Raw genomic sequence first — 27921 nt, 5'->3', positions numbered from 1 at the left:
TATTCGGAGTAAGAAGAATGTTTCTAATAACTACGATTTTAATCATTGAACCGTCGATGTACAAAGCTCTTTATCCCGTGAGCCGTGAATAGTCTTTATTTATTGTGACGTTTCAATGGCCATTACTTTGATTGAGAGAACGCTTTGAAAACTCTTCAAAATTTTTCCACTTATTTTGTCAAAGTAAAGTTTACGTACAGATGAATAAGAATTACCTTTGTTTATTTAAGTTGTCGAGTGCAAATTCTTCTCGTAAATGGTTTTACTATAATTCGTCAATGTCAGCTAAACGACCTTTGTATCTAAGCCAATGTCCTGATCATTTGTAATTTCTTGTCTACTAGAAATTGTGAAATTTCGACCTTTGATAAAATTGGATGGATTCATTATTAATAACGAGCGCTAGTCAAGAATAGTAACAGATCTGTGACCAACGTCATACGACTTCAGTCCTATCTGGGGTAGATTACAGCTGACCATGCAATGACCACTTACCATCAGGTGAACTGCATTCACGTTTAGTACTTCTATAAAATAAAGAAATTAAGCAGGTGTAAACCATGCTGATCCCACGAAAGTAGGACTGTTGCCGGCTCTGTGTGATCCCTTCGCTTACTTTTATGAAAGCGCTGATAGTTGACGCGGCCTATGTAAATGTTATGACGGCCTCTGAGAAAACATTGCTTCAGGATACGTTCGGTTTTGCGGGGAAAGTGGCCAATTCATTGGATGAAAGTGTAAACAGATATTAGCATTAATTAAACTATTCCTATAATAACAAGAGTATTATAACCACAGAAAGTTCTTAATACTACTTTAGCGTATTAAATGAATACTTTGATATTTTATTATTATTATTATACTGTATGTTATGGAGTCTTTCGCGCCAGTTTCATCGCTTCGTAGCGAAATATGTACTTTGCAAGGTAAATAAAAAATATAATCCCGATAAGGTCTTAAACTATAAATTACAAAATACCTACGCAAAATTTAGATACTAATTACATAAAAAAAAAATAATAATAAAACGCTTTCTACACTCACAGCCCCACACTAGGATTCCCTGTGTCGTGGGTGCCATGGACACACACATAGGCAAATACACAAACACCCAGACCCAGAAACAGAAATCTAAATTCATCATTTAGATTTCTGTCTGGCCGGGGATCGAACCCGGGACCCTTTGCGCGTCAGACCGGTATGGTGGCCGCTCCGCCACACGGGTCGTCAAACATAAAAAAGAGTTTTGCATATTATGTTTATTTTGGTAATAAAAGGACCTACTTTAGTATATTAAACATAAGTATATATTATATTTAATATAGTAGCTTTATAAACTTTGTAAGCACTTACAACGGCAAAAACTAATTTTAGGAAACACAAACGTCCCGCTGCATTTCTGTTTCAAACTCATGCCGTTTCGCCAACTACTTTATTTTTATACTCTCTTTGTAATGCACATTGTGTGTTAAACTCCGTAACATTAACATTTAATAGGAATATTTTAATAATTATAAAGAGTTTTACGCTATATACGTTGTGATGTTTTATACGATACTTTAATGAAGATAAAGTTTTTAAGCAGAATACTTAGTGGAATTATTCATAATTATTCAATGTGAATAATTATTTAAATTATTACATAATTATTAAAAAGACTTCATCACTGAATTTTAATATCAGTGATAGCCTAGTGGTTGATATTTTGCCTGACAATCCAAGGTTCGAATCTTAGACACTTACCTACCGCTGATTTGTGAAAATTATGTGCGTATTTAAAATAATAATCACTTGCCCTAAATAAATGAAAACTTCTTAACAAAACAAATGTGTCTACCAATTCGGACTGATATGATTTAAGCCCCTATCACTCTGAGAGGAAACCCGTGTCCACCCGTGGGTCAAATAGGATGACGTCGACATCACTTCATAATAGTAAGAGCAACGCTAAAGGCTTAATAAGTTTTGGCGCGAGATTTGAAGATTCGCGGTAATAAAAAGCAGCCCATAAAGGAGAAATAGAGGCATTTGGAAAACGACTCAATTTATATTGGTGCGTATATCAGAATGTTAGGGGATTGGCTCAGGCTGCGCGGCGTAGATAAGTTGTCGAGTTGCTAGCGCCAATACTAATGAATCAACTTCGGCGAGCCTGGCGCGCTGCCCGACGAACTCAACTTTTAATTGATTTGACATTATTCCGTTTGTGACCACCGACCGATCGCGACGCCCCTTCAATTATAACTCATCACTGGATGAAACGATCAAATGAAAATTAATTTACGAAAGTTAAATGAAGTTATTAAGATAATATTCGGTTTCTGTTGTAGACGCCTTTCATTGTAATATTGTAAATATAGGTAGGTATAAGTAGTATTTATAACGGCATATTTTATTTTGTCTATTTAGTTAGTTATATTATGAAATTAAATGTTATTCCAAAGGATATCTTAATAGGCAATATCTATTTAAAGTGAATGATCTCATAAATATTTGTATGAATCTGGGCAATCGTTTAAACTAGGTTTAAACTATAGGAAACTAATAGCAAACTTTAACAAGCGATAACATGATCTACTCAAACTACTGACGAGGTCAATATTTATTCTAACTTTCAACAATTTGCAAGACATAATAAATCGGTATGAAATGTAATATATGATGTGCATTATGACGTAACATTTGTCCCGATTATTATGATGAAAATGGCGTCGTGAACCTGATAAAATTAAAACACTACCTGTTCTCATTTAAGCGCATTTATCAACTTATATTAGTAAGTTAATAATAAAATAAACGACTTTTGAAAGTGCATACCTTTTTAATTGACTTATTTTAGGCGATTTATTCAAACGACCTATAAATATTCACGAGTAATTAATCGGCGCGGCGCGTCGACGGCTGAATATTTTTCACTATTTTCACAGCATTCTCTACTTAAATCTATTACTAAATTCAGCCAGATAACTTTGTAAATCGCAGCGCTTAAGGTAAGATTAGTTACTATTTTATTTTTATAATATATTATAAGTGTAGCAGATGAGCATGCAGTCCACTTGATGGTAATTGGCTACTGCCGCCCATAGACATCTGTGATCTTCCCCAGATAAGACTAGATTTCTACCTGAGGTCGGCCACAGATGCGCCGCTACCCCTGAGGACTAAGCTGGAATGTATTCGAAAAGTATGACTCACTTACAAACCAGAATAGAGCAGCGCTTAACACTGCTGTTATTAGACAGAAGTAGGTTTGGAGGTGGTGCCGCGGAGTCGAACCATAAAGGATTCAATCACCTTTAAAATCACTATATATTAAATTGGTTATAACAGAGGAATTATGGATACATTGATCCGGAAAATATACAAATAGCCCAGGTTTTGCAAATGGTTCAATTTATGTTGGTGCGTACCTATATCTGAATGTATGCGAATTGGCTCAGCCTGCCCGCCACAGATAAGTCGGCGGCGGCCTGCGAGCTTCCAATACTAATAAATCATCTTCGGGCTGAAGTCAAGCGAGAATCAAACGTTGGTAATTGATATGACTTTGCTGCGTACGTTGCGCTGACGCGATTGTACGCCTTTCCTCGTTAATCTGTTAATTCACTGCTTGGAACAGTTACTAGAATGAAATAATTAAGGCCCCTAGGGCACCTAGTCCTAAGCGAGATGGTTAAAATTCGCAAGTTTCTCAAACATGTGTCTTTTTTTATTTTTTATATAATATAAGAGTAGCAGACGAGCATGCAGTCCACCTCATGGTAAGTGGCTACTGCCGCCCATGGACATCTGTAATCAACCCCAGATAGGATTGGATATTCCTACCTGAGGTCGGCCACAGATGCGCCGCTACCCCTGAGGACTAAGCTGGAACGCCTCGGAAAAGTCTGTCTCCCTTACCACACCCTTCAAACCGGAACACAGCAGCGCCTAACACTGCTGTTATTAGGTAGAAATAGGGGTGGCGGTGGTGCCGCCGGAGTCGAACCACAAAGGGTTCTACCACCTTTAAAAAATTGTATGTTTTTAATAATATCTTACGATCGTTAATTTAGGAGTCAGATAAATCAAATAGTTTATTTGTAGGAATATGGGTACCTACATGATTTTAAGCACATGGGTGATAACTCATTTATGGACTTTAATCCATTTTGGCAAACTCTGCATTTTCCATAGACATGAAACTGCTTGCCAAGTACTCATTATGACATGACATTAAATTAATAAATACCCAACTATAAAGCGCGGGTAGGGCTCGCCGTTTTAAAGGGTTCATATAAAGATAATTATTCTGCTGGCTTTAACGACGCTTAAATTTACCTTAGTATAGTAGCGTCGTTAATTATTTGTAAACGTTGCAGTAATTGGCAATTTATTGTAAATATTACCGTTAACCTAAAATTTATCGTAATTCTAAAATATGGCGTATTCTTAAAATTACCTAATTATTATTAATGTCTCCATATAGCTAATAGCGTTTTAGATATTCATAAAGCTGTCAGTTTCATATAATATAGTTTTATATATTGTGCAATTAAAAATATAAATCTCATTGATGATTATAATTGATTTAAATATCATATAATGCAATTTTAAGTTTATATATTGTGTAGTTGTATTTTATGTCGTTAGATAAAAACGTAACGTAACGTTCGTAGCACGCTACGGCGCTACAGTGCTACGATAATAATCTGCTACGATTTCACTAAGACCTTTGAGTTTACGAACAATGGAGTCGCAACGTAACGTAAGTGAGCTCATGCAGCGCTCGCTGAATCTTTGAGCTCCCATTACAGCGCTAATGCCACATTGCTTGTATCAACTGCTCACTCGAGCGGTGCCAACATTCATGCTGACAAACGGTTTAGAAAGATTTTAGTTGAAATAAAATTATTATTACAATTGCAAGTAATGTATACTGATTATATATAAATAAAAAAATATTGAGACAGCTCTCTAATTCTAACCTATATAACATTCCTTTAAAGATTAATCTAAGATTTATCGTAATTCTAAAATATGGTATAATCTTCAAATTACCTACTTATTATGTTTTTTTTTCCATATAATGATTAAGATATGCATAATGCTGTAAATTTTATATACCTTATATTGTAAAATTAAAGAATATTATACATCTGATTGATTATAACACTACATTTAAGTATCATAAAAATATGTTAAGTTTATATATTGTGTAGTTGTATTTATTCGGTTGAATAAAAATCGTAATGCACGTAGCACGCTACGGCGCTACAGTGCTACGATAATAATCTGCTACGATTTCACTAAGACCTTTGAGTTTACGAACAATGGAGTCGCAACGTAACGTAAGTGAGCTCATGCAGCGCTCGCTGAATCTTTGAGCTCCCATTACAGCGCTAATGCCACGTTGCTTGTATCAACTGCTCACTCGAGCGGTGCCAACATTCATGCTGACAAACGGTTTAGAAAGATTTTAGGTGAAATATAATTATTATTACAATTGCAAGTAATGTATACTGATTATATATAAATAAAAAAAATTGAGACAGCTCTCTAATTCTAAACTATCTAAAATTCTTTAAAAGGTCTTTATTCTATTGTTAAGTATAAGTATTCCCTTTGGTGCGTGGTTACAAAGTAACTTCACGACGATTCAAGCGTCTACGGCATCCACTTAGATAGTCCATATTCTAGTGGCAATTGTAGTTGGGGGTATGAGTGTAGAAAAACAATTCCGTAAACATTTAGAAAGAATTTGAGCTGAATTTTTAGTCTGTGTAGAATGTAGATATAAAGGCCAATGTCTGTATTGTAAATATCCTACTGGACGAGATATGGGTGATTTTTTTCCTATAAGATGTTTGACTTTAGAAACTTATCCTTGTTTTGCGCCACAGATTAAAAACTAAAGATTGGTCCATAATTTATTACAATTATGTTAATGGACATGTTTATTTAGACAATCATAAAGAGGATCAATTACTTCACACTCTATTGCACGATCTTGCGCTGTTTATAAACCATCGGAAGTTATTCTGGCATTATTCTTGGATTAATAATGTAACGTTTAACTTAATCTGCGGGTTCCGATAAATAGGCCTAAAATAGAATTAATTCTATAGCTGATTCCGGAAAACTTTGAATAGTGTGATCCCTTTCGCATTACTTTTATGAACGCTCGCGGATAGTGACGCGGCCTATGTAAATGTTATTGCGGCCTTCGAGAAAACATTACCCAATGAAATATCCGGGTTGCCGACGGCAAACGAATTGCTAGTTCCAAATTATAGTCAACATTTATAATCTCTGATGATTTTACCACACGCAATATTCGTCACATTACAAAAACATCATTATCATATACATACTTTTATTGTTTTATGTTGACCTATGAATTATCAAATAACGTTAAGGTTACATTTTATTCGAAACTTAAGTAATCTGCATTTTTTTGATGATTCACTCATTTTGATTATTATAGTCCTTTATAGGATGCAAGACTTCCTCTTGGCAAACCCCGGCATGTGTCCAAAACTTATGAAACAAAAAGTGAAGTCATCTAAATTTAATGAATTTTATTTATTATTTTCAATATGAGCCGCGCTGATCGAATCATAAACGTTTATATATTGTGCTTGCGTCGATGGCGTCTTTGAGTTGTAATTCGTATTTTAATTTAATGATATAATCACTTGTATCAATCAGGATACCTAATATAAAAGATGTGATTTATTAAGAAGTTTTTAAATTTAAGTACATGTTTAAATATTTGTCGGTAGCACCCAAATTTACCGGAACAAAGCGAATCCATGACTTTAACAATATAACGATAGAATTTATAAAAAATGTACAAATATTAACAGTTTACAAACAGTTTTAGACAGACGCAACCTGTGTAAAATTAATATTAAGTCTATTATAGCGATATGGCGTCGATCTAGTCACGTAGTCTACATATTGTAAGTGGAACTGCGAAGTTATGTGATAGCTTGGAGGGTTCGTTCAAACTTGCAAATGAAAAGTTAATGCACAACTTTGTGACAGGCGCGGTCGCGGCGCTCGTCGACCACCTGACGTAGCTCAAATGAATTTCAACTTTTAAATTATTTGCCGCGAAATTTTCGAATTTAGAAGGCAATTTAGAGAATAACACGGCCAGTTTTATTACAAATGATTGGACTTTATTGAAATGAGTTAGCTTAATTATCTATCGATCATTTAAAGATGTTGTTTATTTTTTTTATTGATAGCAAAAAACTAAACCTACATACTTACTTAGGTATAATAATTATGAGTATATTACTTCAACAGAAATTGTATATACAGTGCCGTTAACTTTATTTATTTTAATAAATATTACTACAAGTCTCAACTATACCTAAATTAATTAAAACGTCGTACAATAGCTTCACTCCAAAATTGCATAGCAACTTGTGCCAAGTAAGTGCATATCGGAACTACGTGCGAGTAAAATTTATGTGGAGAATGAACACACTCTCGGTACTCGTTAAAACTTCCTTAGAGTTTGAAGAGAAAAATATCTGGTAACCCGCTTACGGTCATTAGTATCTTTAAATATAACTAAATATTTGAATAACTTTATAAGTAAGTTAGACCTTCATTTCAAGATAAATTATGATTTGTGGAGGCATAGGATACTTATAACTTAAGTTTTTAAATCTATCGAGCTTGCAGTCTACCTAATGATAAGAGGCTACTGCCATCTATGGAAGTCTATTATTAACCCCAGATATGACTAGATTTAACTAAGATCTGCCACAACGTCTGTGGCAGATCTTACGTTCCTTGACAGTCCAGACAGTTGCGTTCCTTACCACACTTTACTTTACAAACAAAAATGTAGAGCATCCGGAGTCGAACAACGAAAGGTAAACCTTTAAAGTAAGTACTTACAAGTTCGTAAAGAATATAACACGATTTGTAGATAAGAAATGGCCAATCGATCAATTCAGTCTCGAGTCAAATTCTACTAACACGTACGCAACAAGAGACCTCGTGTCTAGTAGATTCGTTAAGCCGGCGTGATGACGTACCCACGCGTCCTGTGTTGCCAGTTTGAAGCGAATGGAAAGCCTTTTTGCTCACTTCGCTATTCGGTTCCGTCGTTAATAATTCGGATTAAGAGCACCTAGACAGAGAGGGACTGATATCGACCAGTCACCGTGAGGGATTGTGTAAAAGTAAGTGATTTTCGGCTGTCTATCGATCATTCGACCCTCTTCGCAATATATGCATTAAATCAACATAATTTTATTGATGTTATTGCTGATTTGGGGATATTTGATTTATGTTTCAAAGAAGACTTCGTTACACATATTAATCCTTTAATTACTTCCTTATTCTACATATTACCACGTCATATTAAAAAGAAAACTAAATAACAATATTTCTGTATTTAAATTCGTCGACTGAAGTTTTGAACATTCTCTGAATACGTAATAATGTATTTATCAATTTAAAAGTGAAAAATAATGAAATGGTGTTAGTGTGATGAAATAGGTATAACAGTATTGAGTTTGAAACCGTATATGGCACTTGGAACACAAAGTAAGTGATCAATACTATCATTAGGGAATGATAGATCGCCTGGGCCACAGAGATGAAAAGACATGACGTATCATCAAGATTATTAGATTCATTTCATACATCACGCCTTCGTCTAAAGCACTATCCTCACATTGGCCATATATAAAATATTAGATACTAATGTAGCCCAAAATGTGAAGCCGTGAGAATTAAATCACCACTATTTACCACAAATCTCGCCGACCCCACACATATTTTAGTCACATCTCGTTATAAAATTACATTAGCTTAATATTGTCTCAAATTGCGGTTAGGACTCTACTAGACAATTTAAAGAGCCCTCACAAAGATAATTGCTCCGTAGAATATAACGACGCACCGTAACCTCATTAGGGTTATATCGGTTATGTCTTTCGCAAGCGCTTCTGGAATAAATCGCGTTAATTTAGGGAATGACGACAGTTACTACCAATATCACCATATGAATATGTGCCTATAACAACTGTGTCTACGGAATGTATTATTTTAGTGTTATTGTTTTGTTTTAATTAAGAATAAGGTCAAATATAAGAACTCTAATTCGCACTATCAAAGAAAGTTTTTGTGTAAATTCAAACAACAAAATATAATAGAAATAAATCTTTAATATTAATAGGAATAAATGCCATTGTTTTCAGTCTGTAAAGGACCTGCCTAGTCAGTGTGAAAATTAGTTAACAACGTGGTTTTAGGACATAATTAAAAAAACTAATGTTTCTTTTAATGATGAATAAACTATGAATACATTTAAATTGGGGTTGACATGACTGTATTTGACGCCAACAAATGCCTTTTATTATTGCTTTGATAACATTGTTTTTATTATCAAGGATCCTACACATGATGTTTTATCCTCAGCGCCACACGTCTTCGCAGTTTTGCGAAGTATTTCAGCATTTCTTGCCGCGATTGTGCGAATTGTAATAAAAAGCTCCTTTTCGAAGTACATATATCCATTATATTAAGGCACTCCTGGAGTTATTCGAGAAGAGTGCGAACAGTCCTTGAAGGCCCATATCCATAGGTATACGAGATCCGCCCTCAATACGTCACTCTCACTGTCATCTTAGCATTAAGGTAAGTATCGCTACCTTTATGACCTAATTTACAAAAAGTAAATTAAAAAAATCTACATCCAAAGATATTAAATGTATTGCAGAATAACATCTCGGATTGATTCACGGTTGACATATATGACAGAGAGATTTACTACCAATTGGTAATAATAAACAGATGACACTTGTCGTACCCATTCCGGTCTACTGCTAGTAGGTAAATGCAATATATCTTTGGCTCCATTACATGTAAGTACTATTTTTCAGAAACGCTAGTATAATTCGAGTCTGTTTAAATTTATTTAAATCCAATTCGACAAATACTATGAAGATGAATGACTACTATAGACGAGTGCAGAGGATTTATATAACGATGGCCGTTATCCGACGCGAATTAAAACTTTTAACATTCAGTGATTCCACTTCCACTTTTTCTATTTACTTTTCTATTAAACTTTGTTTTTCGTAGCAACGAGCGCGCGACGAGGCGGTCTTGAGATTTATCTACGCGATACCATTCTGTTTGGGTGAGGGAAAATTCAATTTGGTTTTTACCTGAGGGTACGGTATATGACCCCGCATCCTCTCCTAAATGTTAAGGCACTTTATAGCAACGAGCATAGGGCGACCATTAAGTTAATTAAGATTTTTTATTCGCGTCGAGGGAAGTAATGTACACTACTAAGGGTAGTATAATAACTTACCTTCTTATCTTTCATAATTCATGTCTTGATTAATATTATTATTTGCTTACATAGGTATATTTTAAAAATTTTATAGTTATAAATACATGATCAAGATTTAAAAGTTCGAAAACGACAACACCTTATGGTACTTTACTGTAGTACGTACCTATTCTTTAATATGTATCTACATAGATAATAGATGCGTTACTTTTCGACGCCTCATCTGTTACTAGTTTACTTATTATTCATGCATTAAATGAAAAACAACGGCACTTCTATTAGACATTTTAGCACCATTAATATTATCATAATTACATGTATAAACTCAGTTTACTAAACTGTCTAAACAACTGAGGAATAATTAAAAGCTTTAGCAGACTAACGTCATTGAGTTGTCATCAAGGTAAATTAAAAATACCGACACAATCCATAATTATTTAAAAAGCTTTAAATTGGTATAAATGTTATCTATTCTGGTAAACAGTCGTTATGTACATCGTAGGATACCAGCGTTATAACGAGACGCAACTCCGATCGTCCTAAAGGAAGACGGAAGGAACCATTTGACAAAAGCGATTTTGCTGTTTTCATTTACTTTCCATTATTCTTTTAACTCGTTTGTCATTCTTTTCTCTTGGCTCGTCGCGTGAAGAAAAAGAATGACGGCTGTTTATATTTACGTAGCTAAGTGACTAGGGCAGGAATGAGAAACATCGAATGGCACGGCAGATTTTTCCGATTGTTGTTTGTCCTCGCTACGAAGTTTAACTGCACACAATTCCAATAACGTGAATTGTGTGTAGAAAATCACGATAAACGACATTTGGAAATTGTTTCCGCGGAAAGCTTTTGTGAGTTAGCCTGAATTATATGGTACATTTAGTTGCAAGGATTTTGAGTAAGAATAACGATTTGTGAGTATGTATTTAGGTGTACCTAAGTACATACTACATTACATGTAATATAACTGTGAAATTATAAAGTGTAGGTACGTTTGTGTCTATTAATGTACTCATCATCATCATAGGAAATCTAAACAAATATTTATGGTTTTCTTAAGTGTATAAGATTGTTGATTATACTATTGAAGATATTTAGAAATTCGTGAAGCCTTGAGCGCACTCTGTTGCTTACGACTATAAGCGTAAAGAAATCTAGTATTTTTAAGTTACAAGCTAAAAATGAGGATCTCTGTTTATCAGTACGACGCGCCAGGACTATCAGCGTGCAAGAGCTGGAATTAATCACTTAGTTGGACAAGCCAGCGTTCCGCTGAGATATCGTTAATTTAACACTTAAAACGTTTTTATTCGAGTGGATAATTGCAAGAGGGCGGCTCTAATGGCCCACGTTCGAGTTCAGCAAAGATTGATGACGTGCTGTGTTGAAACATTAAAAGAGCAAACATTTAGAAGGTGGTAGAACCCTTTGTGGTTCGACTCCGGCGGCACCACCGCCACACCTATTTCTACCTAATAACAGCAGTGTTAGGCGCTGCTGTGTTCCGGTTTGAAGGGTGTGGTAAGGGAGATAGACTTTTCCGAGGCGTTCCAGCTTAGTCCTCAGGGGTAGCGGCGCATCTGTGGCCGACCTCAGGTAGGAATATCTAATCCTATCTGGGGTTGATTACAGATGTCCATGGGCGGCAGTAGCCACTTACCATCAGGTGGACTGCGTGCTCGTCTGCTACTCTCATATTATAAAAAAAAAAAAAAAAAAAAAAAAAAAAAAAGAGCTGACTGAACATTTGAATAAGAAAAACTGGATTTCCGTTGGATTACCAAAATGAAACGATCGTTTGTATTTTTTTGGACCGCGATTTAGTGGAATATATTAGGGGCTCCGTGATGTTTTAATTACAAATTCTGAATAGACATTTTATTGTGTATTCGGGGACTCAACATTCATTTATAGGGGTAGTAAAGGGAATTCGGTATTCGGATGCGGTGAAATTTTGTTGCAATTACAACAAAAGTGATTTTACTTTTTTAGTACTTTTATATTAAAATGGAGGAATTATAACGAAGTGGTATATTTGTATAACACAATTATTATAAAGATGTTGTAAGACACATAGATTTAGGTAAATAAGAGCATGCTTCTTTAATTCTTTACCACACCTCTTAAGCCAAAACAATGTTTGTTGTTTTAAGACAGAAATATGTAGGTACGTATCCGATCATTATTGTTAGTCCTGAACTTCATCCTCATGGTCTGCGACGCAGCTATGTATGTATGTTACCTATTTAATTTGGTGAATAGACTTCACGAGCTTAACTTAACACTATTGGTGAATTGCAAGTTCGCTTAGTACTTTCCCCATAAAAAAAGCTAATAGTAAAATGAGGTTTTAACGATACTATATTATCGGTAATGGATAAAGCATTGCACGACTTCTTGCTATTGTAGGAAAATGCTGAGCGCCATTTTATTAAAGTTGGAAAGTAAGATACCTACTAGTTACCTACTTGAAGTTTGTAAAGTTTTGTTTTATATAACTCAACGTACCCGCGTGAACCTTTCTTTAAAGAGTTTAAGGCGCCAACCTATCTTAGATTTAATTATAAGTACAAAGTTATCGACCTGAAGCTATTATAAGTACTTTCCTTCTTAATCTCTTAATAGAAAAGCATGATTAAGTTAGTACGAAGAAGGCGATAATCATTTTTCAATTTACTAATATATTTTTATCATTTTTCTAAAGAGAATTACCTAACACAGTGTCTTTATTAACCAAATAGGATTCGAGACATTAGGGTTATATGTAAATTAGTGTTTTTGTTCGTATAAAGAATGTTGTTTCAGGTAGCATTTCCGTGTTACGTTCCGGGCTGATGTTTACAACGTTAAGATAATGTTAGAAAAACAAGGATACATTTAGGGGAAGGGCTCGGGGCGCTAATCTGATGCTGAGTGAAAAGATTTAGTGTTCACCCTCAAAATTAATCCCCACAATTTATACCTACCTTTTGGTAAGTGGGCATATAATATAACGTCTTCGTTTAGGAGACATGGGGTTCAAAGCGCCCATTTAATTAACTGGGGCGTAATTCCAAACATGTAGGTATTTGTAAAATGTGTAGAAATTTATTAGGGGTGTTGGGTGACAATTGCGGTAATGAAATTTTGTAAGGAACGATATAAAGCGTATTTATTGTTATTTGTTCTTTACCTTTCATGTTGGTATGATAACAATAATGTTATTGAAACAACTAATGGTAGGCTCTTAAGCAATTGAATGAAGGTGGTAGAACCCTTTGTGGTTCGACTCCGGCGGCACCACCGCCATACCTATTTCTACTTAGTAACAGCAGTGTTAGTCGCTGCTGTGTTCCGGTTTAAAGGGTGTGGTAAGGGAGACAGACTTTTCCGAGGCGTTCGAGCTTAGTCCTCAGGGGTAGCGGCACATCTGTGGCCGACCTCAGGTAGGAATATCTAATCCTATCTGGGGTTGATTACAGAACCAGTAGCGGCAGTAGCCACTTACCATCAGGTGGACTGCATGCTCGTCTGCTACTCTTATATTATAAAAAAAAAACTTATCCAGCACCACCACATGAACCGTTTGAACTAGTAAATGAGCTTGTAGTCCATCTGATGGCAAGTGAATACTGCACTCATGCACATCTGTAACCAAATTCATATATAATACAGGTTCCACCTAAAGCCGATTACAGGTGCGTTGCTACGAGTACTATTGTGGACTAAGATAGTCGCCTGATACGAAATAACTGTTTCACGCTAGAGATAGCCAGATGTGAAGGTGGTGGGTACCTCCCCGTAAACTATGCTTGTTCTATCATTTTTTTAAAAACTACTTGTTATTTTAACTTTAAATAATTTATACAACACAACAAAAATGTAAGAGAGCATGTGCTGTTTCAGTACAATTGTTCAGTTCAACTTTAATGTATTCAAATCAAATAATTAATCAAAATAATTGTGTATATTAAATTCAAATCATCTTTAAATAATAATTTTATTAGACATATCTGTTTATGAGTATGTACACAAAATGAAGGTATAAATATACCTATACTGGTAGTGTAGATAGGTAGTTAAACAAAGAACCCATTCTAGTTTTTCAAAACAAACATGAACCTATAATGTTCCTTTCCCGGCGGGTGTATTGCACAATATTTGCAATATTGAATGCAAGAGAACATACGACCTTGCAATGGAAAGAAAATACCGGCAACAGAGTGCACCATAAGAGTATATTGCTATCAGATGGCGGGATGATATTGGAATTCCTTCATGTATGTATTCCTACATGATATTGGAATACCTACCTACGCGTACGTGTGGATAAAGAAAATACAATAGGTACTGTTATACGTGGTCGTTTCGTCGTAGATTTTATATCAACTTATACTTAGTGTGTATCGAATCTAATAAGTATTAAAGGCCTTTGGTACGAGGAAAAATAAAGCTTTTTCCTTACAGTAAGTCAATGTAGTTTGAGTGAATTATTTTTTTAACGCGTATTAATATCTCTACCACAAATAACATGATTCTGTTAGCTTCGACAGAGATTGAAATTGGTTTATAGGTTTAGGCGCCTTAGTGTATGCACGTATCTAGGTAGGTACTTTAGAATTTTCTTGGCAGAATAACCAATTTGGCTTATTTATGTTTCTTAACTATTTGCTCTTTTTATAAGTTTTTCTGTCAATTAATTTTCCGTTTTCGAACGTATTAAAAATAATGACCTTTCAATGTGTTATAAATTAGCAGAATTAAAGTATTTTGAACAAAGACGTATGTTTTATACATCTACTGTTGTATTGTGGTGTATAACAATCCATTTGAAACTTTAATGTCCTGTGTTTGGTCTCAGGTGGACCTTTACTCCCCATAAAAGGAAATAGTAGCAATTTAAAAGCAGGACTAAGTGAGGATACTGCGCAACCTTAGTAGAGTTTAAATGTTAGAAATACAAAAATATACTCCAATTTGTTGTTTTCAGGTCCTATTATCATATAATATTAGTAGTTATTGTTGAAAGGTATTTAATTATTTCTTGTGTAATAAACCTTCTAATTTATTCACAAGTGTTATTTTAGGATCCTCTTTCTTTCATTTTAAGGTCTACCATGCTGGCTAATGCGAATTATGTGACTTAATCCATCTTCAAAATCAAAATGAAACCATGCTTTTATTAGCTTTACCTGTATGTATGTATGTAGCGGAATCTTTGAACACGATTTTATCCACTTTTAACGGCCCAATAAATTTAAAATTTTGAACAGTAATCAAGAAACGATGACAATACACGATTTTCATAATTTTATCCCATTTTCCTCATCGAGATCGTCAGGATTAAATATTTTCCTTGTACGCTTTAATCGTGGTTTTTTGTTTTTTAAACTATAATTATTCTTCATTAACTCTTTGTGGATAGAAGAATAGTGACCAGTCATATTCACAAGCATTTTAATGCTATAAATAAAATATCAATTCAATAAGCTATCGGGCCATCGATAAATAATAAAAGTTCCTTACAATACAATAAATTATGTTGTCATTACATTATGAAACTGTTTTACGTCAACATAAATTGCCATTGAAATGTTTTTAAACGAGTTAATTGAATCGGTTCAAAATAATGTCAGCGTCGTTTCGAGGCTAGCGAAATAGCATGACGTTTTCGCTTGAATTATTACGCAGGCGGTTCATAAATCTGGCAGTTACTGATATCGCGTATAAAAGTGCAATTGGTGTGCGTTTTATTGAAACTCGAAAGCGTTGATTGAATTTTTAATACAGTACAGGGATATAGGTTTACATTTTGTTAACAAGATATTAGTCGTCGTCGCTCATAACTCGGAGTTTTCTGCGTTTCGCCGGCAAAACGATCTCGTCATCTTCTTTATCACTGTCATCTGTAAATAATTACACGCATTTAAGTGTCGAAGTATCGAGAAATACACAGAAGATTAGTATAGAAAGATGAAAGGCAAAGTTTTCATACTCGCCAACTAGAGACAACTAGACGCGAGTTCGAGTATGTAAATAACGAAATCGGGTTTATTCGGTAGTCAAGATGCTCGTCCCTTCTCCGCGGGGTGTAGGATTTCAGCGCGAATCAAACGATAATAATGTATGTATTCGTGCGCGGTATTTATACATTCGTCATTGCTCGGCGAGTTACTCGGCTGATTGTTCACGAGTATATGTATAATATTTGTATATTGCATAAGAAAATAGTCATCGACATGAATTAATTCGATTTTTGCTCCATCGGAAGCGAGCGAGGGAAGTTTTGCATCGACGCCGATCGATGCGAATAAAGAGCTTTATTGAAAGATATATTGTGTTAGTTCTGCGCGAATTCTACAAAAAGAATTAGTAGCGATATCTAGTAATCTACACTAATATTATAAAGAGTAAAACTGTTTGTTTGATTGTAATGAATAGGCTCAAAAACTACTGGACCGATTTTAAAAATTCTTTCACCATACGAAAGCTACATTATCCACGAGTAACATATGCTATATTTTATATGAAATATATTTGATAAATAGATTTTGAGGCGGTACAAAGTTTGCCGGGTCAGCTAGTATAGTATATTTGTCAACTATATAACTTACCACTGTGTGTTGGTAAATTAAGCAATATATCTTCAGTATCAGGCAACTCTGTGTGCTGGAGCGTCCTTTTAGCGAACGCCAGAATGTCGTCATCATCCACATTTTCTTCGTCGGCTTCGTCAATTTTTTGCATTTTCTCTCTACTATTCTCCTCCGAGGAATCAATACTGCGACTTCTCTTACGGCTGTTCGATTTCTTTGTATTACTCCGGGCGTTACTTTTATTGCTTTTAGTTAACGAGTTTACCACATTCTCGTCTCGCATTTTTCGTAATCTTTCAAATAGGTCGTCATCATCGCTAGATTCCGATTGATTTTGTTCTTCGATTACTTCATTGGGTTTATCATCGATGGCCGTTCCATCAATTATCAATTCTTTGTTAATTGCTTTCAATATGATTTCTCGTCTTTTTCTGATTGTTTCGAAATGAAGACTACTTGGAATTCTCCAGTATGTTTCCTGAAAATTATATGAAATAAGACAAATTCTGACTAACATTAAACATGTTACTATACAATAATATAAAGTACAATTATTTTTACGCTCAAAATTTCATCACTCTACAAAAATATTTATAGTAAATAACAAAATATTAGATTCCAAAATATAATTATAAGTAACACAAAATAAATAATTATTAATTAACCTGTTCATCAAGAGGTGGGACAACACCAACTCCTTTCAAAACTTTTTTGAACAATTTACTATTCATAGCTTCGACAGAATCTTTGGATATTGGCACGAGCGGCGTTCCTTCAGAGTTAGGATCGTAGCCTTCTGCCTCCTGATCTAGAGCAACTTCTTCTAGGCTTTCCGCTAGCCATTTTAAACCTTCGATGAGCCCTAAAATTAATAAATTACTTTATTAGGTAATGTGGCGTAATCCTTACTAATATTATAAATTCGAAAGTAACTCTGTCTGTCTGTCTGGTTGTCTCTTCTTCACGCCTAAACCACTGAACCGATTTTAATGAAATTTTGTGCAACGATAATCTGAGACCCGAGAAAGGACATAGGATAGTTTTTATCCCGGAAACCCCTCGGGAACTAGGGATGGCGATCTAAGAACGATTAATCGAAGAATCAATCTTTTGGGCCCAACACATCGATTATTTTAATCGATATTAGTAAGGATTGAATCGTTAACTATGCATTTCATCAAGTGATGATCTTTAGCAAAGTTGAAGGTATGAATTTTCAGTTTTATATATGTTAGTATGTTATATTATTTTTTAAACGCAGGCGAAGCCGCGGGCAAAAACTAGTATGGTATAAAATAATATTAATATATTACTTTATAAGGTGACCATCAGCAAAACATTATTAGAACAGATAAATAATTTTAAAGATTTACTAGGTGTATTGCGATTTCACTAAGTGTAAAACGTCTCGTAAGGATCGTATCGAGATGTGTAGCTCAAATCCTTCTCATTATATGCATTTTCAGTTTAAAGAACAATTATAAAATTTTGATGTCACATAAATAAATTAGCGCATTCAAACAAATAAAATCTTTTTTCAACTATATACTATTACTAAAGATTTATGTATTTTCACTGTAGTACTAAAATTTACTGATTGAAGCTGATTCCCTGGTATCCTCGCGTATCTATTTTTAAATAACATATCCCGTTTGCATTGAACACAACATTTCGTTCCCAGAGCTCTGTCCAATCTGTTTTTGTATTTCGTTTTCAGCAATTTGGATGTGAATATCTCTGTGGTAGTAATACTAAGTAATATAAACCACGTATACGATATTAAGTATAAGAAACCAGTTATAACCACATAATAATAAGTAACTATGTAATTTCCACTTCAAACTAAAAGATTATTTACAAAAAACTTACATATGATTTTAAAGTAACATTATTGCGGACATTCTATCATCTAACGGGTACTTACGATACGCGGTTTTTATTTCTTTCTTGCCGATATTTCGACCCAGATGTGAAAAAAAAACATAACTTTAATATAAACATCATAATGTTGTATATATACTAACCATCATCAACAGCTTGTATTAGCAAACGGCCGATTTCATTTGCGCTGAGCTGAATCTCCTTTCCCTTAGCTCCAGTCTTGTTAGCGTTTTTATTCCGCCCGGGCTTAGCTTTAGTCTTGTTAGGTTTGTTTGGTGTAGGCGAAGCTCTCACATCATCTTCGCTGTCGGATTGCTCCGATGACGCGGAATCCGATGAATTGTCTATGAAATGTTAACATAATATTAAAAAATATTTTCTAGTCATATGAGGAAAATATAGAAGTTTAGGCAACATTTTTTTGGTTATCATATGTCCCTGCAAAGCTATTGTTATGTGGAATATTTTAATACTAAGATTGAAGAGAGAAGATACAAAAAAAAAAAAATTAGTTAAGGTGTTGAGTTATATGAGTAAAATATTTGTACTATGGCGACCCGCGTGGTAGAGAAGGCACCATACGAGTCAAATGGTTCGGGGTTCGATCCCCGGCCAGACAGATAACTAAATGATGAATTTAGATTATTTAGAGGTAAATTGTTTTAGGCCTGGTTGTTTGTGTATTCGTGTTTGTGTGTATATGGCACTCACGACACAGGACAAATCCTGGAGATATGGAATGCGTAGAACTTATATTATAATATAACATTGAAATAATATTTATGTATTATTTTGTATTTCCAAGGCTATAATTTCAAAAGCTTTTATACGTTATTTCTAGCACAATGCAGCTGAATGATCGTCCAGTGTATGATTGTCATTAGGTCGCTATTCACGTAGCATCTGGACTTGTTATGAAGCTTCGTTACACTGCGCCTGCGGCATACAGATTAACTGCGAGAGTTTTTCTTTACAGAGTATAAAGTAACAAATATGTTAGAACTAAAAATATAATAATAGTCGTCTAAAAGTCTATAATTTATAGAGATAGCTATAATTATAAAAATCTCGCCCTACCATACAAGTAATAGAAGTGAAACTTCTCAAAAATTTTAACAATACGCTAATGTACTTGTTACTGTTTTTGAATAAAATTTATTAACTTAGATAATTAAAAAACTATTTAATTAAGGTGTGCGTGGACTGTCTCACCATAAGTTTCTTATCTCAAGTAAATTATTAAAAAACTTTTAATTCTCGTCCATTTATAGATTTCTAAATCGCCACACTAGGACATTTCTTTCAAAAGTGAATATAATCGTGCCTGTCAATATTCGAATTCACGCTTCAACTATAATTGATGTTACTATCAACCAAACTCCAGACCTTCCCACGGATAAACTATAGAAGTGTATCGGTCTATACTAGTAAACAACATAAAACTTACCATCAGATTTGTCATCAGTATCCCGTTTCCCCGACTTTCCCTGTCGTTTCTTCCGGCACTGTTTCGCGTCCTGAATGATGCCCAGCTCTAGCAGCCGGTCTACGTAGCTTCTCTTTTGCCGCTTACGTGGCATTCGAGCCATTATAAGGCCCATTGGATCTAAATAGATAAACGTTCATCATCATCATTATCATCAACCCATTATTGTCCCATTGCTGGGCACGGGTCTCCTCTCAGAATGAGAAGGATTAGGCCATAGCCCACCGCGCTGGCCAAGTGCGTATTGGTAGATTTCACATACCTTTGAAACTATTTTTTCTACATCTCAGGTATGCAGGTTTTCTCACGATGTTTTCCTTCACCATTTTAGCAAGTGATAATTAATTTCTAATACGCACATAATTTTGAAAAATCAGAGGTGCGTGCCTGGGATTTGAACCTCCGACCCCTCGATCGAGAGGCCGAGTTTCTTAACCACTAGACTATCACTGCCATTTGGATAAACGTTAGCTCTGATGAATCTGGTAATCCGTCCCTTTATGAGAGTATTAGTAATTACTAAGGCTATTCAGGGAGGAAATTAATACTGTCAGTGTCTTAGGTATTTGCTATACAACGAATGATTGATCTTAGTGTACGTTTTTGTTATTAAAGAAATGTGTAATACAATTTAGTAGTTATAGAAATAATACTTTTTCTTTATATACCGACACTGATAGGCGGTAGAACTAGTATGGTTTGCTGGTGAGGTACCATTGTCACCTATTACTACCATAAAGCGGTTCCTAGGAGTGGAAGGGTGTGGATGTCGGCTGAATTTTCATAATTATGAGGCAATCATCTTGGTCTTTAGGAATGCCAACGCCACTGTGTTTGACTTTATACAGAATCTCCTCTATTTGGGACTTGGTAGCAGTACCCTTACCATGAGTTTTTACGTTTTGACAAATATGACTGTTTTGGTATTTGTTTACGTATTGACCCATATAATTTTCAAGTTCTGATATAATCCGCTAGGAGCGCTGATTAGAAATTGTATGGGCAAATACGTAAACAAATACCAAAACCGTCACATTTGTCAAAACGTAAAAACTCATGGTAAGGGTACAGATGTCCATGGTTAGTACATCGTGTTATAAAAAAAACATGTATTTACTAGCTTTGCCTTAGTTGGCTGTGGCTTAATACACAATGAATACAATATATTTCTTCGAGCATTTCGTAGAACCGTAGTATTTCCGCTACGAGAAACGTAGCGAAACAGAACGTTAGATAGTTTGATTATCCGACTATATATTTGGACTACATAAATACATTTTATATTTGAACTCGGTTATTTGACCAATCAATAAGCTATAACTGAATTTCAACGGATTGTCTGTAAGCCATATGATTTTCAAGCAATAGTTATTACGCTTGGGACTCACCTGTTGATTCTCCGTACTGATCCCACAATTCTTTCAACAATGCATCTTCCTCCTCACTGAATTCCTTCGGGACTCTTTCCCTCACTCGCTCCTTGTTGCTCCTCTTGGTGGGAGCGCGGAATATGAGCCCCAACTCTTTCATTTTCTTGATGACCCCTCTACGAGTGCGCGTTTGATCGATTAGGTTGTCCAGAATCCAGTCGATAACATCTGTTGAAGTTTGTTAGTAAATAAGTTGTATTTGTAGTAATAAAAGATGATATTGATACTAAAAAAATGTGTTACGAAGTAAAATGTAACCAAATAAAGAGTTGGCTGATAGATCGATGAGTGAAAAATTGTTGTGCCCCCGAGATAATATTTTAATTTCTAAATAAACTGATGGGTATTTTGGTCTACCGCAGTGCTGGACTATCCATATTGGCGACCACAGTAAATGATCAACTATTTCATTTAGGACAAAAGAGAGAGTGATGTTATTCTAACCCAGCATTAAATAGCATAAAAAGGCACATACATTTGAATTAAGGCCTTGTTATAAAATATTGCATGTTAATATAAATTTACATGAAGCTCACATAATTTCCAATTTTGATCGTATAATGCAGATATTTTAAGCATTATCCCGAACATAACCAAGCCCGAAATGATTGTGTTTATTGATAATATCTATAACATGATAGCTTAGTGCCGCGGGCAACAAACTGTCTTCTAAACAATTATGTCGAGTAGGGATGGCGATTCTTTCCGAAAAAGGTCAATTCTTGAATTGATTCGAATCGAAGTGTGATAAATCGATTAAAAAAAAAAATCGAAGCCTAGTGCACCAATTCTCCAAAAATCGATCTTCGATCTATTCACGGGCGAAGCCAGCGAAAAAAAGTCGTCAAGACCAAACATTCTCTAATATATGTATGTCAGCCAAAAATGTCTATAACAAATTTGTAAAAATATTCAATCAAAGTCGAATTAATCGAATTTGGATATTCTAGGACGAAATATCGATTCAATAAATCGATCCAGTACTGGAGATCGATTAAAATAATCGTCTTTTTAATCCAAAAATCGATTCTTCGATTAATTGATCTCAGATCGCCATCCCGAATGTAGAGTCCTTGTAGCTGTACGAACTATTCGTTATGTCAGGGATGATATAAAACCCACCCTTATTTCCTGTTTATTAAGGATTGTTTGTTTCATAGAAGGTCAAATTGTAAGTGTGTTGTTATTTATCAAATGTCCAGTGTCGGCTTTTATGAGACCGAATAATAAACGAGCACCGACCGGGGCGAGATCCGTAACATTGTTATTAGTTGTTTACTTCCAAAATCTAAATATAGTTACGGTAAATAGTAAAGCAACTGTTCAGAAGTTTGAGCGACAAGGTGGTAATTTTAGGAACTATCGTTTAAGCGATAGTAGCCAATGGACGGTCAGCATTAGGGTTCGATTCCGGAACGGAAATATGTAAATAGGATATTTTTGTGCTTGCTTTTTTGTTTGGTCTTAAACAATATGGGATTGTGTTGTTTATATTAATATATAAAACAAAAGTTCCAAATAGCGTTTAATCGACCATTGATCAAATACCCGCTAGTCAATTTCAATATCATAATAGAAAATATGTTTTAATTTTAAAGACTTCTTTCACCTTTAAATTCCAACGCGTATTCAACAATGAATGCGAACATTTTCAGCTAGTCTCAATGTGACCGTTACTTATGTTAATCAACAAATAAAAGTCTTTATTACCCGCTTTAAGACATCGTAAAACCGAAGCGAGCACGTAATAAAGTACCGTTTAGGACAAAAACCTGCAATAACTACATACACTTAAATGGCCCATTAAATCCATGATCTTGACCTGGCTCTGGTGCAGATTTTAGAAAATTTTCTCGAATAGCAAAAGTCAAATATATCTAACGAAGTTTCGAGTCTGCATAAAATTATTTGGACGCCCTTGGTACCCGAAAGACGAAGTCTTAAGTTGACACTTTTTGAATCTTATGTAGAATATATGAGATTCTACTTGAAACTTTTATCTATGAAGATTTGATTTTAAACGTATGGCTTGAATAAGGGAGTAACATAGATATAGCTTTTATTCTAACAAGATGTTGACAGAAAAAGTTGACTATAAAATTTAAAATGGAAATGTTTTCTAAATGTAGTCTTCATTACGTTGCGTTATTAAATTGTATGTTGTTAATTCTCGAAACAAATTGGGAATCTCCTCCTTTAAAAGCCTTTCAAAACATTTGGGCGCAATATTTCGATATTTTAAGAGGCTGCAATAACAAATTGTTATTCTCATTCTTTAAAAAGTCTTTTAAAAACATTTTGGCGCAATGTTTTAAAAGGCCGCAATAATTCGAGCTCCTTAAACAAAACGATAAAAATGCAACTACTTTAAACTATTGTGGTGCTTTCTCTAATATTCATACCAGCTTTAAATACTTTGGTTCATGTTTTAACGAAGCTTAAAAAGCTTTTTATGTTAGTGCACTTATACTTCAGCGCACTTTAAAAGGAAATTTTGGCGAAGGCACATTATGCGCGGAACAATGTAAGTAAATTACATTTCTGATAGCTTACTCTTAAACGATTATCTTTAATGCATCAGTGTTAACGAGTACTGTTATTTATTTTCTGGTTGCATTTATTTGTACAGATCTTAATATATTGCATTATTTTTGAGTAATATTTCGGCTTTGTTGTAAGGATTTAATAATATACGCAGTTCGTAAAAATAAATCGTAATTAATGTTTGCCTGTCAAAGTACGGCAATATTTTCTAGGCAATAATAGTCAAAATTTAAATTAGAAAAAGGCAAATATTAATTATAATTACAAGGTAACTGGCGATAATAATTAATTTTTTCAAGATAAAATCAGTCTTCCTACGATTGTACATAATTATAATATTGATATCAATCCAGTACGTATTACACTAAAATGATTTATACAAAACAAAAAAAAATGTGTATGTTCTTGGTTAAATTGCATCGAAACTCTAAAACAAATGAAAAAGACAACCGACTTTAATTGTATGGCCACTATAAAATGAAATTATATCGCGTTTTTAGATTCACCGCAAGTCGCGCCGGACGATGTCGGTGAAATAAGAGAGTGGTGAAGTGGGAACAATACAATATTCATTGCAACAAAACGATATCGTATTTGAGCTAGACTGCGCCTCGGGCGGGACTCCGTGGCAATGTTAAATGTAACTTCGATGTTATTTTTAACATGTTTTTATTAGTTTATAGTAGTTCTAGATAATGTCAATAATGTAAAAAGGAGGCTTTTAAGCTACATTTAATTGTGTAATTCCGAAACATCAAATCATATAAATAAATACCTTTATATGATTTGATTCTTTTAATTATTTACGATAAATCGTTCCATATTTTTCGAATTGACCATTGGACATATAATAGTAGCAGAGTTACTAGTAACTGCCTAGATTATCAGGTATTGCTTAAAATAAATAACTTTTTAACTACTTGCCTAGTTTTTTCATTAAAATTTACTTCTAATTCCTGCCACCTGGCGCTGAATCTCATATAAGGGGAGTATAGATATCACATGGTATATCTAATTGCTGAATAATGACTACGTCTTGTATTATTCATTATTTTGTTATTGCAGTAAATAGTTAATAAAAAGTCGATAACATTTTCGTATTCTAGTAGAGACAATAAAATTAGCAGTAGAAATGAGCAATGGTAATTCAGCGCAAATACCCCAGCTAGTCGGTGAGAGCAGCGCAAGTGCGGAATACAGTATTCATTGCAACAAAACAGTATCGAATTTAAGTCGAATTGTGGCCAACGCCTCGCAAATGTTAAACGTGGGTGCAATACAATTGATTTTCTCTGAATGATTTTTGTCATTTATTTGACATAAAACGCAGTAGTAGTAGTAGTAGTAGAAAATGCAATAGTAATTTAGTTAGAAATTATAGTAGGTAATATTAGATCTGTGCATTTTTTGTGCCCTATAAAACATGTGACACAAAAATGACGTCGCACCAAATTCACTCACCTTTATTTTAATAGGTTTATAGGCTTATATATATTTAACTTTTTTGGTGGGCACTTTTAGAAAGACCTCGTACTCAATGCCTACCTCACACATACTATACTATATATAGACCTCACACATACACTATACTATACATACCTCACACTCAATATTTATTTGTGCATTATTTATAAAGATTGCGATTCAATCGCGGAACCTCCTAGACATCAGTCTTTCATTTGACAACACCATGGAAAAATCTGTCAATTGGGATTTCCTCACAATGTGTTTATCTAAATTATAGATGTTTGTCAATACGTACGTAACCGAAATATCCAAGGTGTTTTCGTTTCGACCCCATACCTCAAGCGAAGACCGAGATTTATGCCGGGATTTTCCTCCTATGTATAGAGATTTTAACGTAAAAACTTACTCCACTTATGAATTACATTGCAACATCGTAAAATTTATGATTTTCGTTCATTGAAATTTGAACTGTAAATCTACCAAGATTTAATATAAATTCAGCACGTAAAGAACGTAAATTCCTATCCTAGTTTGTTTTAGACACAAAAACAGCTTACTCTAAATTTACATTGCATTGGAGCGTCGTGAATTGTATGATTGATTTCGGTGCGACGTTCACTCAATTTTGGACTTTAAATCTTGCTTTACCATTAGCGTTTTTGATTCAAGAACTAAAGTGCTAGTTTAAAAAACGGACAAGAATATCGGCACTTTGTGAAGCGAAATTACATCGTAGCGGTTGAATTTTGCACAAGAAACGGTGCCCGAATACAATATTCACTGCAACAAAACGACGCCGAAGCAAACTGGACGCTTCCGTGTGCTTCGAGAATGCAGCTTCGATAGAATTATTCTAATTCTACTCATGAAAACGAAGCAGTTGTAAAGTTGCCAGATGTTCGAGTGTAGTGACGGTTTTTGTTGGAATATAAATGTGTTATTTGTATGACTATTGCATGAGAGTGTGAAATGCGTACAATATTTATTTTCATAATTCGATATCGATTTAATTTATACTTAAGGACGTTAAACCAGCTTTGTCAAATGTTTTTAAATAGTTCTTCTTAGTAGACGTATATTTTTAAGTTCACATTGATTTTTTTATTTTTTGCTAAGGCCTCTGATTCACACTCGTTTACACTGGTTTAAAATAACAAGTGGAATAAAATTTTACGACTCGGGTATTAATTCGTGGCTTTACATAATAATAATATTTAAAGCAGATATAAGCCTCATATATGATATTCATCGCGGACAGCTAGTTATCAACTAAATTCGACGGTGCTTTTGTGGCTTTAACAAGTTGGCAAACATTCACATACATACCTTGATCTGTTGCGGGATTTGCTTGATTCTCCATGTATAGTTTGCGAAGTTCCTCTTCCTGTTCCTCGGTCCAAACTCCTTTGGCCGGTTTATCCCTATAGTTTGAACGGCTTTACAATATATCACAATCTACCACAAACAACTTTGTTATGGCCTATCCGTAAGTATGGGACTCCTTGGTTCCATTATATTGATACGAAACGCAAAAGTTTAGCAGTTCAAATTATTACTGACCGAGACCTAATGGGTGTTTTATGTTTTTTAAACAAGCTCAAACTGTGAACATCGGACCATAAATCTATTAATAGTTTGAGGTAACGTGCTTTATTTCGGACATAAAAGCAAATGTATGGGCTGTATAAATTATATCGCGGGGACTGGACTGTATGAAGCCAAATAAAAAACTGGGATTCAGACTTTCAATACATTTGGAGTAGCTAAATGAGGTTACAGTCCACTTGATGGTAAGTGGTCGTAGACGTCCGTGTACATATGTAACCGTCTACATATTGAACAGGGGTTCCACCTAGACCCGAGAAAGACCTTAAAAGGTGGTCGAAAAGTATTTCGACTCCGACAGTACCGCCACACCTATAACCGCCGCCTTATAACAGTAGTGTTAAACGCTGTGTTGTTGTTTGACGCGTGTGGTAAGGGAGACATACTTTTTGAGGCATTCTAGCTTAGATTAGTCTTCAGGGATAGCGGCGCATCTGTGGTCATCCACGGGTAGGACTCTTAACTTATCTGAGGTTGATTACAGATATCAATGCGCGGCAGTGGGCTCTTATCATTATGCTACTCTAACATTATTAAAAACTTGAGGACTAAAATGGTCGACTCGTATCATGGAAAATGCTTCATTTTAGAAATAGATATAACGATGGTACCTCCCCAATC

At 34.6% G+C, this 27921-nt stretch overlaps 2 protein-coding genes across 2 annotated transcripts in view; one reads left to right on the top strand and one right to left on the bottom strand.

The window, feature by feature from the left end:
* RpL24 (ribosomal protein L24) overlaps positions 1-27921 on the top strand; it is a 322279-nt gene that overhangs the window by 20231 nt on the left and 274127 nt on the right. The gene's annotated exons all lie outside the window — the stretch shown is intronic.
* The window catches only part of timeout (circadian regulator timeout), a 29347-nt gene continuing 17484 nt past the window's right edge, over positions 16059-27921 (bottom strand). Inside the window, exons 16-22 of the mRNA XM_073083306.1 lie at positions 27022-27116; positions 21643-21852; positions 20216-20374; positions 18912-19112; positions 17553-17749; positions 16906-17365; positions 16059-16197 (exon numbers count right to left, since the gene is read on the bottom strand). Of these exons, the coding sequence (XP_072939407.1) occupies positions 16118-16197; positions 16906-17365; positions 17553-17749; positions 18912-19112; positions 20216-20374; positions 21643-21852; positions 27022-27116 (1402 nt within the window). The 3' untranslated portion in view covers positions 16059-16117. The remainder of the gene's footprint in view (positions 16198-16905; positions 17366-17552; positions 17750-18911; positions 19113-20215; positions 20375-21642; positions 21853-27021; positions 27117-27921) is intronic.

The sequence above is a fragment of the Epargyreus clarus genome, unplaced genomic scaffold (assembly GCF_041222505.1).
Source record: "Epargyreus clarus isolate Ecla_fem2 unplaced genomic scaffold, WU_Ecla_fem_2.2 ptg000019l, whole genome shotgun sequence".
Lineage (NCBI taxonomy): Eukaryota > Metazoa > Arthropoda > Insecta > Lepidoptera > Hesperiidae > Epargyreus > Epargyreus clarus.
The sequence above is the reverse complement of the archived record's forward strand: the minus strand, read 5'-3'. Positions and strand labels throughout refer to the sequence as shown.